The sequence below is a fragment of the Kwoniella europaea genome, chromosome 1, assembly GCF_036810445.1.
Source record: "Kwoniella europaea PYCC6329 chromosome 1, complete sequence".
Classification (NCBI taxonomy): Eukaryota; Fungi; Basidiomycota; class Tremellomycetes; order Tremellales; family Cryptococcaceae; genus Kwoniella; species Kwoniella europaea.
Genome location: NC_089487.1, coordinates 12,276,367 through 12,290,043, shown reverse-complemented (window position 1 = coordinate 12,290,043; position 13,677 = coordinate 12,276,367). Strand labels below are relative to the sequence as shown.

Below are 13,677 nucleotides of genomic sequence, written 5' to 3'. Positions count from 1 at the left end.
AGGAAAAAACTGTTCAGGGAGTGGCCAGTGGGAGCCAGAGCGGCGTTACGTGATGCTAATGACATGCAAAACCCTCCTCTAGTTAGGCCGAGGAAACAATAGAATATGTCGCAGACAGAGAGCTTTGTGCTTATTGTTCTCTTGCGTGATTGACTTCGGCCTTCCGAGACAGCACCTCATCAACGTATAAATAATTTTGAGAGACCATGCCCCTATCCCAACATCCCCATTCACCCACCCACCATGTCCCGCCCTGCTGCTGCCGATTTTGTCGACTCCTTCTTTGCTCGAACTTTGTTCCAGCCAGATGATGGTCTAGCCGCTACCGTCTTATCTGCTGAGCTCGCTCCAGATGCTGCTATCAAGTGAGTGATTCTGTAATGATCCGCGCTGATATCCAGCATCAATGGGAACCAGTTGACCGCCGAGACATTCATCGGTCTCATCACCACCCAATTTCGAGGCGCATTCTCCGCTTCTGTCACCTCGATCCAAGATCTCAACATCGTCCCGACGAACGAGACCAAGACCGCTGGTATCGTCGGCCAATACAGCAAATACGAGACAAGAGGGAAGGCAGATGGCAAGGTGCTCAAACAAAGTGCTACGACTATAGTCAAGGTGGACGAGATAGACGGAAAGAAGCTGATCAGTTCGATCTGGGAGGCTCAGACGGTGGATGAAGAATAACTTGGGGAATTCTATGCATAGTACTACATCTACAATGGGTTCGGTCCAGTGATCTTGACTGTTTCAGGTCGAGCAGAGTATCCTCCCCAAGACTGACTGTCAGCGAGATTTTATATCGAGATCACTCACCTCATCGTAAAGTCTTGAGTCGACACCAAGGGACTGCAGCTGAAGCCAGTTGATCGCGGCGGATAGACCACCACCGCAAGCTGGTACATTAGCGAGATCCAAGCCGAGATGACTCACTGTTAACCACTGTAGACTCCCCCGAGAACACTTTATTCGCTGCTTCCACACCAATTCTTTCCACAAAGTACTTCTTAAGCTTCTCTGGCTCTCGTAGATAAGTATACCCAGCGGGATCTTTGAGAAGAGCCTCGGGAAAATCAAAGAGAAGGGAAGTGGGTATATGACCTGATTCGTACGAAGCGGCCGGTCGCGCGTCAATCAGAACTGTCCCATTTTCTAAGGGTGCTGTTCTCGAAGCAATCTTGGCGATCTCATTGTAATCTACTGGTCAGCGTTGTTCTAGACCAGCTAACTCACCAACAACAGCTCGTGCTGAAGCGGTAGGCACTGAATAAGTCGTTTGCTACTAGTCAGCGGGGATCTCTAGGCCTGAACTCACCTTATATTCCTGCGGAGCACCCGTCTCCAACTTCACTCCCTCTGCTTTGGCTCGAGGTAGTCCTCCATCGATCAAAGTTACTTTCTCGTGGCCATAGACCTACCTTGAGTCAGCCTGGTCCAGAGACTATTTAGACTCACCTTAAAGGTCCATACAGTCCGAGGAGCTGAAAATATGCCTTCGCTATCGTACACGACCACGTGAGAGTTTTGATTGATACCATGTTCACCCGCAAACCTGGCGAATCTTTCAGGAGAAGGCAGCATTAAAGCGTATCCGTCTGGATGAGGCTCGGAGACATCGTCCAAAGACCAAAACCTCGCTCCCGGGAATCGTGGACCGTGCAAAAACTCCTTGTATGCATCTCGTGTGGGTGGATCAGGCTCGTAAAGCCAAGACGCGTCCAGAATGACGGTGTCTGGGTGGGAGATGATGGGGTCGGTCGGTGAGATGATAAGTGGGGTGGTCATATTGTGAGGGTGAGTCTGTAGGTTTGCTTACGATGAGCTGCAGACCCTCTTGTACATACCCATCCTCCAATATATGGCATCTATACCTCACTCTCTCTTGACTCTTCGGATCGCCGAAGCACACCATTCATGTGCAATAGCATCTCATCATGGCGAAAAATGGCACCAAAGTGGCGTCAACAACATTTCGGAACGCCGAGCACCGGTTGTCCGTAAAGGTCTATTTATGCATTCCCTTTGTATAAGTAGACTTTTCGCTGCTATTTTTTAACAGACTAGGCTCAGATCAAAATATACATCAGTCATTATGACCATCCCAATCAAACCCACCGTCCTTATCATCGGCTGTGGCCCAGCGTAAGTCTAAACCTTCATCCACAGGCGCGCTGACATACTCAGTGGCCTCGGTGCGATCGAGCAGTTCCTCCGAAAAGGTTTCGATGTTGTCGCATATGAAGCGAGAGATGCTATAGGTGGATTATGGTGGGTTGAAAGGTTGGAGAATTTGGCTTATAAATAGGAACTATGACCCAAACCCTCCACCATGCACCGTCTCTTTCGACAAACAAGGTCATGCTGTAGCGTTGACTAAACTCGAACGTCAGGGTAAACCTGCCCCATCTCCTACTCCGATGTATGCCGGAGTCACTGCTAATACTCCAAGGGTGAGTGTATCTTGAGGTTACTCTCGCTGATATATAGGATATAATGCCATACCGATCTCACCCATACCCCGAAGGGACTGTGGAATACCCCACGTACAAGACGATATACCAATACCAGCAACGTTTCGCTGACAAGTACACCGATTGTATCCGTTTCAACCGAGTGGTCACTCGTGTGAGACATGCACCAGACGGGCATCCTGCAGTCAAGCGATGGGTGGTAGAGTGGACACCATCATATACCAGCAATTCCCCTGACATAGGAAAGACATTCGAGGAGCAATTTGACCATGTCGTAGTGGCAAACGGTACGGACTCTAGACCATTCATCCCTTACATTGATGGTTTGTGGAACTGGAAGGGAGAGATACTCCACTCAAGGTGGTATAGAACACCAGAGGTCTTCGCGGGGAAGGTGAGTTGACACACACTGGGATTTTACTCATGCTGATCATGTTCATAGACCGTTATGATTGTGGGAGGTGGTCCATCTAGTCAGTAATCGCTTTCCGCGACTTGTATTTGGCTAATGCTCCCTCAGGTGCCGACTTGGTACGAGAGATTGGTATGCTCAAAGTCAACAAGTCACCCGCTCAGCCTAAAAAGATTTACAGATCATTCCGGAGCAGATTGAGATACGATACAGAGCTTGAGGCTGGCTGGACAGATCATATCAATAACGTGTCACCGATGAAAATCCTCGAAGGGCCATCAGAGCATTCAAAGACTGGCAGAATAACTGATGTGCTAGACCAAGTGATCGATGATGTCGATGTGAGTAACCTAAACTTAGTCCTTCTGCTTACTCTCAGGTGATCATCTTCGCGACTGGGTTTGTCGCTCGATTCGAGTTCTTCAAAGATACCGATGCACCTTTCAACAAAGCTCCCCTGGTAAGATACCCGCAAGTATCTGAGGCCGCAGCAAAACCCCCTCTGGAGCTTGTCGGCGAGGCTACGCTCGAAGGAGGTCATCGTGAGTGATCAAGAAGTGGACATTGCTAATCAATCAGGCGTCCACAATCTCGACTCCCATCAGTTGTTCTACCTCCCCGATCCCACCCTCGCTTTCCTGCTACTTCATGCTGAAGCTATACCTTGGCCTTTCTCGGAGATGCAGGCGAGAGTGGTCGCGTCGTACTGGACTGGAACGCCTTTGGAACTAATTCCTCATCCTGACGAAGACAACGATTCCCATTCAGTGCTGGTTTTGGGACACCCGGGAGAGTAAGTGGTGCTGCTTGAATCGTATGACTCTGTGCTGACTCCTACTCAGATTCGAATACGCTGAAGGCCTGCTCAAGCTGATTGGAGAAGGTGGACCAGAAGAGGTAGACTCTCAAGGGAGGTGGGGCGCTTGGCCAGAGTGGAAGAAGCATATCCGAGCGCTGATAGATTAACTATATACATGATATGATACATATGATACAATTTGTCTATAGAGATCCAAACAGCCCATCGTTCAAGAACGAAAAGTTGTCACCCCAATCAGGCGGAAGTTCCTCAGCCACTGGCCCATCCCAAGAAAGCTCTACATTGGGTACATTCCTCGGTGTACCCTGCTTGAACCCGTTGACCTCGCCCACGGCTTCTGCAAGTGGTGGTAATGATCGATCATTGTTAAGCGACGTAGCAGGAGTACCGCCAGTCGCCGCTCTGACCAGCCAGTCGTAGTCGTACTGCTCTGGAGTAGTTTGAATGCGCAAAGGAGATGGCGGGATCTCCCTGTCCTTAGCCATCGCTTGTACGTCACCTGGAGACACTGCCATCTTCCTAGCGAGTACCCTGATCGCCAACGCTTCACTTGACGTACCGCTTGTATCGCCAGAGCTGAGATCGAGGGTTCTGGATAGCTGTACCAAGAGCTGAGCGACGGTTCTGGCACATGGGAATCTCGATGAGAAGAGTATGAGCATGTCGATCGCTGATAACAGATCTGGGCGGTGTTCAAACGCCAAATTCGGACTTCGCAGCATACAAGCGATTAGTGTATGACTCGCAGCGGTGAGATGAGACACTGCTGTGAAGTTGCAGTACTGCAGGAAGCCAAAATGTCTTAACCGGGAATATGTTTTGACGATATCGACGGATAGGTGACATGCCACTAACGTGCTCTCGCTAGGATCGGCCGACGGCCCAGGACTGCGTTCGAACTCGTCGATGAGAGATTGTCGAGCGATAAGTGTGCGAACGAAGAGGAGAGTCGACCTGACTCGTGATGATTGGAGAAAGATTAAGTTGAGAGAGGTATCTGAAGGTAGAGAGGATCGAACGAGGTACGGAGGAAGGCTCTGCTCGATCTGGATGTAGGGTCAGCAATAGTATAGGTATGGAGCAGCCCACCCACCTCGTCTAGACATATCTGAGCCCTGGCCAGCTTCTCACTTCTTCTACGAGGGGGATCCCCAAGGTTGAACCGCTGAGATATAGTGATAAACGGGGCATTTATGGCGGACAGTACCTGGATAGGTAACAGGTCAGCCAAAGTAGGCAATAGATCAACCTACCTGCTCTAGGACAATGTATATCTCGATCATCTTCACCGCCGCTGCCATGATCACCGGTGGATTGTCTTCAGGTTGGGGTAGTATTTCTGTCTTTGTGATCATACCGTTGTCCACCACAGCTGGAAGTTCTATACTGCCTGTGGTAGTGTCAGCTTCGCATAAAGTGGGTTGCACTCACATTCTGATAATCTGATCAACGCTGGTCGCCCTTGAGAATACGCCAAAGCAACGTCTAACGAATACAATGCCCAAAAAAGCCTCGTCCTGATTTGCATCGTCACCGGGTCCATCCTGAAATCGTCTGTACTTCGGTGTAGCCCCGTGGCATATGCTAATCCTATAGCCTCTGCGACAAAGCTTGAGGCGACGCCTAGAGGGGTATCAGCAGTGGTTGATAGAGAAGGGCCTTACCCACCAGTTGACGCATTCCTTCCTTCTGCGAACAGTGCTAAGTCTGCAGCATCATCAGCAGAGTCCAGTCGTACCGTTGACTCACGATATAGAGCCAGGATATGCCGTATGTCCAGTTTGTTTTTGCTAACTCTGAGCAGATCCTGTGCAAACTCGTAATAGGCTTCTCCAGCTCGATCCGCTGCCGGAACCAACCCTCTTCCACCTTCTACTAGTCGAGCGGTAACGGCTAATATGCTCATGAGCATTGCTCCGTATTGAGGGGTGCATTTCAAGCGACGTTCGGTCACAGCGATGAATTCCTGAGGGGTGTGAGCGAGGGAACGACTTTTGGGAGTGGATGACTTACTGATAAGAATGATGGAGCGTGAAGTAGTGGGAAGAAAACAGCTGCAAGTAATTTCAGAATAATCATCTCTCCACAAAAAGATCCACTCACGAGTACTCAGATGATGACCAATCAAGCTATTCATCAACTCCTGCGGACACCTCTGCAAACACATATCAAAGTAATCCCTGCTGGCTGAGACAGCACTGGTGATTCCAAATGCCGATGACGAGTGAGAACTGAACTCATTTCCATCTTGCTCACTCTCCGAAACTTCGACTGTGCGCAGTAGACCTAGACGAGCGAACAGAGGCATGCCGGATGAAGGACCGGAGTAGACGATCTGATCATCTGGATCGATAAGTAGCAGGTGATCTTTAGTCGGATGATTAGAGGTCTACAGGGTGTCAGCAACGTCTGATGGTCTATGTACCCACCTGTGAGCTTTGTGATGCCCTCCTAGACGATGAGGCTTGGAGAGATGGTCGTTTCGGAGGAGGAACATCTTCAGTGGGTGAGGGAGTGGACCTGCTTCTTTTTGACGGACTATTGTCGGTCAGTCCGGTTCGAAAGTAAGTCTACTCACCCAGGATCCTGCGTTTTACGAGCTATATGTCGACTGAGGATGATATCAGACCATGTATTATCATTGTCGATACGATCACTCACGGCAGCGAGAATGTACACTCCCTGTTACCCTTCTTACATCTCGAACAAGGTCTTTCACCATCACACCGAACCTATTTCCCCTATCAGCTCGGCTTCTTGACCCGATTCACCCACCTTGCGCCTCCTACACACGTCACAGGCGACGGCCATTTTCCATCGTATGTCCACTGGGTCCACGGGCTGTTCAGTCTGCGTCTCGCTCATCGTGCTTGCTTGGTGTAGAGTGACTTGGCTATAACAGTGATACCTCCATGTTCAAGCTTAGCTTTAATGACCGACCATGAAGTTCTCCTGCTCACGTGGGAGCTTGAATCATTGCATGAATACACCATGCACTCATTGCGTGCTAACCTATCACAAAGGACAAAACATCGGATGGACGAGAAAGTGGTACAATACAAATTGTTTTGAAGATGATCGATGACGCGATCCGGACGAGTGAAAACCAAATAATCAAATTCTCAGTTATCACGTTATTTCTGGATGTAAAAACGCAATCAGTCGTTAGAGCCTCCAAGTCTTAAACGGTTATCTCCATGAATAAGGGAATGTTTCGGGTTACCGCAAAGTCAGAACCAAGAGAAATGCATAATAAAGTGATTCGGCCTTCCGAGGGGGAGCTTGTGAAAGTCTGAACAATAGGTACTAATCCAGGAATGTATATAATATGTGGTAAAACTTACATACCCATACCACATCTTTGGGACCTGATCTGCACTGACCAACTGCACATTCTCGATCAACTTACCATGTCTCTGCTACCTCAAAGTGCTGGTTATGCGACCAGTAAGTGACAATATACTGATCCAATAATATGGTATGTATGTGCTCATACCCAACTTACACTTCCCAGTCCTTGCGGGTGGCGCTTTCTTCGCGATTCTCATGAACGGTCTCACCTGGGTCCAACGACGATACACCCAGTACGATCCATCCCGTATCGAGGAGTTCTCTTCTGCCTCTCGATCTGTAAAGACTGGAATGTAAGTGTATACTTATAAGCTCGAGACGGTTACTGACTTTGAAACAGGATGTCCGTCGGTATCACCTCTGCCTGGGTCTGGGCAGCTGTCTTCCTTCAGACGGGTACTCTAACCTACCTTTATGGTGTCTCTGTTCCTTGGTGGTTCGGTATGGGTGGTTTCGTTGGTAAGTAAACATAGTACAGAGCAGATAAATGCCTTACCAAGTATAATATAGAAATCGCGGCATTCGCATTCATCTCTTCAAAAGTCAAGGTCAACGCAGGTGGTGCTTCGACGTAAGTTTATTTGGAATGTATCATTGCTATTTCCTTTACTGATCCCTCGCTCCAGCTTCCTACAAGTCGCTAAGGTCCGATTCGGTGTTCTTGGCCATCTCGCTTACATGTTCGCTGCTATCGTTGCCAACTTTGTCGTTGGCAGTGAGATCCTCATCGGAGGTGCCGGTGTGATCTCTGGTATGACTGGTATCAGCCAGTATGCTGGCATCTGGCTTCTCCCGACGGTCATCGTGGCATATGGTAAGTAATCTGTTGATGAAGCTGTCTACCTGTGCTCATACTCCATCTAGTGCTTACCGGAGGTCTTCGAGCTACATTCGTCGCCGATTACCTACACTGCTGCATCCTATTCACCTGTCTATTGGTTCTGGTGCTGGCTACCTATACTCGAGGTGATCTCATAGGCTCCCCCGGCAAGCTGTACGATCTGCTCCTGGCTGCGTCAGAGGTGAGTGGGTTACCATCCCTTTGTATAGCCATCTGACTCTGCTAGTAGACCACACCAGCTGTTGGGAACGACCATCAATCATACCTGTCCTTCCGAAGTGATGGCGGAATGTGTGAGCGATATCTCTATCCCAATGTAGCAAGCTGACTGACTCAACAAACAGACTACGCTGTCACCGCTGCCACTTCATTCTTCGGTCTGTCCTTCTGCGATCAGTAAGTATTGTTTCTCTGTCTCTCAAGACTGTTGTTTACCAACCATCTTATAGATCCTACTGGCAACGAAGTATCGCCTCAAAGCCCGCCGGTACCTCCAAAGCATTCATCTTCGCCGGCTGCTTCTTCTTCTCCGTGGCATTTGGTATCGGATCATCCATGGGTCTCGCTGCGAGGGCTCTCGAGTCAAACCCCGCTTTCCCCACCTATCCCAATCCCTTGAGTCTCACTGAGATCGGTGCCGGTCTCGCTGGACCATACGCTTCGATTGCTATACTAGGTAAAGCTGGTCCAGCCATGTACACTATTATCGCTTTCATGGCTACTACATCTGCTCTATCCGCTCAATACGTCGCTGTCTCTACCATTGCATCGTACGATGTCTACAGGGAATACTTCAATAAATCAGCTACCAACTCACAAATGATGACCGTGAATCACTCGGTGGTAATCGCCTGGGCGATCTTTTTGGCAGGCATAAATACTGTATTCGCCCATATCGGATTAGATCTCAATTTCTTGTTCTACTTCATGGCGGTGTGCACCTCAGGGAGTGTCTTCCCGATCGGTTTATTGATGTGTTGGAAGAAACTCAACAAACTGGGTGCTATCACTGGTGTATTGGGTGGATTGATCGTAGGATTCATCGGATGGTTGGTCTCCGCGGTCAAGTTGGAAGGCTCAATCAATACCACCACTTTAACAGCTAGTAAAGTGATCTTATCCGGTTCACTATCAGCTTTAGGGGCAGGAGCAATCTTGTCAATTGGTATCTCCTTGATCAAACCCGCTTCTTTCGATTTCGAACTTACCAGAGCGATCGGATCGGGCCATCTCCCCAGACAAGAGACACCTCAAGTCGGCGGGTCGAGTGAGAAAAGTGGTGTGGTCGATGCTCCCAACGCGGTAGATTACGAACCTGCTTTGGCAAAAGTAAAAGGCTCAGGAAGAAGTGCTGCTGCCGATGCAGAGTATGCAGAGGGTGTGATCAAGTTGGAAAAGTCACAAACCAGGTTTAGGTTGATCACAGCCGGGTTCTTGCTAGTCATCCGTGAGTAGTCATCGTCTTATCAGATCAGTACCAAGGTGACACACTGCGTTAGTTGTTTTGATACCCGCTCCTCTCGCCGGGACAGGCGTGGTATACTCCAAAGGCCTCTTGACACTGCAATGTGTCGCCGCAGCTGCATTCGTTTTCTTCAGCACAGTAGCTATTATCTTCGTGAGTGGATCAGAGTATATATGAGGAATCACAGCTGACTGGAATGTGATAGTGGCCGCTCATCGAGTCGTGGAGAGAGCTGCAAGTGGTCTTTGGTCGTATCTTGCGTAACGAGAGGGCAGATGTGGTCAGAGCAGAGCAGGAATAATTTCTTGTCGTTATAGTTATATATGCATTTATTCTATAGTTTGACAACACACATCTTCAGTCTCATCTACTCACAAGGTCACTCCCCTGGCCCACCAAAAGTTATCCTACCCCCTGTGACCACCTCACTGACTCTATCTGTGCTCTCTATCACCCACGTGGCACCTTCATCGCTACACAACCACTCTCCACCTGCAATCTCCCTCGGGGCATCCTCCTCCAACCCAGCTTTCTTCAGGCCGAACACATGAGAAGTTAATTGTGGACCGACCCCCCTCTGAGCTCTGAGACAGGTGATGGCGATGACTGAAGTGAGTACTCTGCCGATTCTCGGAGATGGTAGATTCGGTGGATCGGAGAGTAACGCTCCATAGTGCGAGTTGAGGATGTGTACAGGTAGATCTGGATGAGACGCTGCGAGTTTGTCGAGTAGTTTCTCATGAAACGGTGCATAGATTGCGTCCCATAGTTCTCTGCTCTGCTTGGTTATCCTAGTAACGTTCGATTCATCAGGCTGTCTAGGTAGTCAAAGAGTATTAGCATGTATATCACAAAGTCTCATATGAGCAGGACAGCTCAATAGACGATATCTCCTAGAATGAGCCCGGTACCCACCTATAAGCCTTGGTATCTAACGCCTGCTTCACATCCTCCGGTAGATGTTCTCTCAATGTTCCTAGCCCATTGATCGTACGCGGTATCTGTATGTCAATCAGTTCCAGTCCAGCTCAATGTGAAGAAAAGTCGACTCACCCCATTGAAAGAGATACATTTCAGTCCTACTTCTCTCATTACACCCGCATCCTCCTTGTTCCTCCCTGCATAGTCCCACAGCTGACATATAGCCTCAGGCGAGTTGACAGTAAGCAGGGCAGCTGTACCCACTGTCAGCCATGCGTGTCTGGACAAGTCTGAAGGTGCTTTCGATCGTATACTGTCGAATAACTTGGTGGTCACTTGCTGGGATGGTGCGGGTATAGACGAGGGCAATGCACTGGGCAGGTTCACTAGAGTCTTCAGCGCCGGAGATAATTTCACAGACGCTGCTGCTGTCTTGTACAGCTGTGAAGTGGGTTTCATGGTGGGTAGGTATGTGTAGAAAGCTGGAAGGAGATGAGATGTTCCCTAGGTCATAACAGGGGATATTTATATTTGAGATTCACTGGACCATAGTTGCCCGACTCATCGGTGAACTATCCTCGCATATTAACCGATACATGATCATACTCGTATACTTTGCATTCACTCATTTCATATAAAACTATTTACTTTGATGTCAAATCATATATAAAGCTTCTTCTCATTGTCCATATACACACCCACTACTCGCTGGTACCGACTACCGCAGCAGGAGGGGCATCGCTACCACTTCCAATACCTAATCCCTTTTGAACTTGGTCAAGCACACCTTCCTTCTTCTCTCCAAACTCCCATCGCCAGTTCCTGTACTTGTCGGCATCGATACCATTCTCGAATGCCATGTTCCTAGCGACAATTTGTTCGTTGAGAAGCTTCTCTCTAGTGTTGCTTCCTTTACCTTTCAGTCCTGGCAATCGGTCAATTGCATCCATAGCGAGTGAGAATCGATCCGTCTCATTTCGGATAGCAAGTTCCAAGGGAGTGTTGATGTTACCCTTCTCCTTGTAACCTCTCACATGGATGTTGTTGTGTCCAGGTCGCTTGTAGGTGAGTCGGTGGACCAACCATGGGTAAGAGTGGAAGTTGAAGATGATAGGCTTGTCGTCGGTGAAGATGGCTGTGAACTCTCGATCGGTCAAGCCGTGAGGGTGGTCCAAGTGAGAGATGAGCTTGAACAGGTCGACAACGTTGACAAATCGGATCTTGAGGTCGGGAAGGTAAGTTCGAAGGAGTGCGACCGCTGCGAGAGACTCCATGGTGGGTACATCACCACAAGAGGCCATGACCAAGTCGGGTTCTTCATCCGGGAAGGTCGATGCCCATTCCCAGATACCTAAACCTTTGGTACAATGAGCGACGGCTTCTTCCATGTTGAGGTATTGCAAGTGATCTTGTTTATCAGCAACAATGACGTTGACGTAGTTCTTGCTCTCGAGACAGTGGTCCATGACCGAAAGGAGGGTGTTTCCATCCGGTGGGAGGTAGATTCGGACCACTTCTGGTGATTTGTTCGCTACCACATCGAGGAAGCCGGGATCTTGATGGGTGAAACCGTTGTGATCTTGTCTCCAGACGGTTGCAGTGAGTAAGATGTTGAGCGAAGATACTTTAGCTCTCCACTCTACCTCTAAACATTTCTCGATCCATTTACAGTGTTGGTTGACCATGGAGTCGATGATGTGGATGAATGGTTCGTAAGAGTTGAGAAGACCGTGTCGACCAGATAGAACGTATCCCTCTAACCAACCTTCAACGGTGTGCTCGGAGAGAATCTCCATGACTCGACCGGCATTAGCCAAGTTACCCGCATCTTCATCTTCTGGGAGGTAATCCGCCATCCATACCTTCTTACCAGCTTCATAGACCGCACCGAGCTTGTTCGACTCCGTTTCATCGGGACCAAAAAGTCTGAAGTTGGTTTGGTTGGCAGCAACGACGTCTCGCAACCACTTCGCCATGTTGCTCATGCTAGGGGCGTTGGTGACACCTGGTACGACCTCAAAGGCGTACTTTCTGAAGTCGGGGAGTCGAAGAGATTTTCTCAAGTAGCCACCGTTGGCGACGGGGTTGGCTGACATCCTAGCGTTGCCTTGTGGTACGAGTTCCTTAAGTTCAGGGATGAGTTTACCATTGACGAAGAGCTCGTCAGGCTTGTATGACTTCATCCACGACTCGAGTAGAGCCAAGTGCTCAGCGCTGGTAGCGACATCGGCAAGAGGGATTTGGTGAGCTCGCCAATAACCCTCCAAATGGTGACCACTGACATCTCGAGGAGCAGTCCAACCTTTAGGAGATCGGAGGACGACCATGGGCCATCTGGGTCGGAAAGCTTTACCACTGTCTCTGGCCTGCTTTTGGTACTGCTTGATCTCGAGGACGGCTTGTTCGAGAGTCGCAGCCATGGCTTGATGCATGGTCTCGAGGTCGGAACCTTCGACAAAGTAGGGTTTCCATCCGTAACCGATGAACAAGGCTTCGAGTTCCTCGTGGGAGATACGGGAGAGGACAGTGGGGTTATTGATTTTGTATCTAAGCGAGATGTAAGCGTTAGCTGAATGTCAAGCCTATGCATGATGAGATTGAAGCGCGAATGATGTGATTGAAGGAGGGACCCACCCGTTAAGATGTAAAATAGGCAAGACCGCACCATCGGTAATAGGGTTCAAAAACTTGGTAGAGTGCCAAGAAGTAGCTAAGGGACCAGTCTCACTCTCACCATCACCTACCATGGTGACAGCAATGAGATCTGGGTTGTCGAATACGGTACCGAAAGCGTGTGAGATCGAATAACCCAATTCACCACCTTCATGTAATGAACCTGGTGTCTCGGGTGTAGCATGGGAACCAATACCACCGGGGAAAGAGAATTGTTTGAAGAAGAGTCGCATACCCTCCTCATCCTCGGTGATGTTGGGGTATACCTCGGAGTAGACACCTTCGAGGTAGGATTGGGAAAGTACAGCGGGTGCTCCGTGGCCTGAAAGAGGGAACAGAGGGATTTAGCGGGTGTATACGTTTGAATAGAGGATATGTTGAATGACAAGTAAGAGAGAGGTATCACTCACCTGGACCCGAGATGAACAACCCATCCAAGCCATACTTCTTGATCAACCTGTTAAAGTGAATGTAGGTGAAGATCTGACCGGAATCTGAACCCCAGTGACCCAACAACCTAGTCTTGAGGTCTTCCTTCTTGAGCGGTTCCTTCAACAGAGGGTTCTGTTTGAGGTAGAGCATACCGAGACAGAGGTAGAGGGACGCTCTCATGAACGCATCCGTCTTCCTGAGCTCTTCCGCTGAGAGAGGTTTACCTTGCACGGTGGAACGTGCAAGTCCAAATGGAGTGATTGACGCTGTGTCTGCTGACATGTTTTG

The 13,677-nt window shown here is 49.1% G+C and overlaps 7 protein-coding genes across 7 annotated transcripts; 3 read left to right on the top strand and 4 right to left on the bottom strand.

The window, feature by feature from the left end:
* Positions 1-243: 243 nt before the first annotated feature.
* V865_004686 (uncharacterized protein) lies at positions 244-690 on the top strand (the record flags this gene model as incomplete). The annotated part of the gene is made up of 2 exons (XM_066228463.1): positions 244-365; positions 555-690. The coding sequence occupies 2 exons, from the start codon at positions 244-246 to the stop codon at positions 688-690; spliced, it is 258 nt and encodes an 85-aa protein (XP_066084560.1).
* A 29-nt stretch (positions 691-719) lies between these two features.
* On the bottom strand, positions 720-1,788 carry V865_004685 (uncharacterized protein; the record flags this gene model as incomplete). The annotated part of the gene is made up of 5 exons (XM_066228462.1): positions 720-748; positions 937-1,180; positions 1,237-1,266; positions 1,319-1,402; positions 1,459-1,788. 5 exons carry the CDS (start codon positions 1,786-1,788, stop codon positions 720-722), a joined length of 717 nt encoding a protein of 238 aa, XP_066084559.1.
* Positions 1,789-2,496: 708 nt separating this feature from the next.
* Positions 2,497-3,852, top strand: V865_004684 (uncharacterized protein; the record flags this gene model as incomplete). The annotated part of the gene is made up of 5 exons (XM_066228461.1): positions 2,497-2,868; positions 2,917-2,947; positions 2,995-3,227; positions 3,378-3,679; positions 3,729-3,852. 5 exons carry the CDS (start codon positions 2,497-2,499, stop codon positions 3,850-3,852), a joined length of 1,062 nt encoding a protein of 353 aa, XP_066084558.1.
* A 36-nt stretch (positions 3,853-3,888) lies between these two features.
* Positions 3,889-6,571, bottom strand: V865_004683 (uncharacterized protein; the record flags this gene model as incomplete). The annotated part of the gene is made up of 12 exons (XM_066228460.1): positions 3,889-4,752; positions 4,800-4,913; positions 4,960-5,078; positions 5,138-5,329; positions 5,375-5,413; positions 5,456-5,672; positions 5,720-5,760; positions 5,810-6,041; positions 6,136-6,232; positions 6,285-6,317; positions 6,368-6,438; positions 6,482-6,571. The coding sequence occupies 12 exons, from the start codon at positions 6,569-6,571 to the stop codon at positions 3,889-3,891; spliced, it is 2,109 nt and encodes a 702-aa protein (XP_066084557.1).
* Positions 6,572-7,116: 545 nt separating this feature from the next.
* V865_004682 (uncharacterized protein) lies at positions 7,117-9,664 on the top strand (the record flags this gene model as incomplete). Its single annotated transcript, XM_066228459.1, has 11 exons — positions 7,117-7,153; positions 7,221-7,350; positions 7,398-7,516; positions 7,568-7,628; positions 7,684-7,871; positions 7,922-8,079; positions 8,128-8,191; positions 8,243-8,294; positions 8,348-9,345; positions 9,398-9,516; positions 9,569-9,664. The coding sequence occupies 11 exons, from the start codon at positions 7,117-7,119 to the stop codon at positions 9,662-9,664; spliced, it is 2,022 nt and encodes a 673-aa protein (XP_066084556.1).
* Positions 9,665-9,742: 78 nt separating this feature from the next.
* Positions 9,743-10,743, bottom strand: V865_004681 (uncharacterized protein; the record flags this gene model as incomplete). Its single annotated transcript, XM_066228458.1, has 3 exons — positions 9,743-10,181; positions 10,279-10,364; positions 10,417-10,743. The coding sequence occupies 3 exons, from the start codon at positions 10,741-10,743 to the stop codon at positions 9,743-9,745; spliced, it is 852 nt and encodes a 283-aa protein (XP_066084555.1).
* A 242-nt stretch (positions 10,744-10,985) lies between these two features.
* On the bottom strand, positions 10,986-13,671 carry V865_004680 (uncharacterized protein; the record flags this gene model as incomplete). Its single annotated transcript, XM_066228457.1, has 3 exons — positions 10,986-12,831; positions 12,919-13,279; positions 13,368-13,671. 3 exons carry the CDS (start codon positions 13,669-13,671, stop codon positions 10,986-10,988), a joined length of 2,511 nt encoding a protein of 836 aa, XP_066084554.1.
* Between the last annotated feature and the right edge of the window lie 6 nt (positions 13,672-13,677).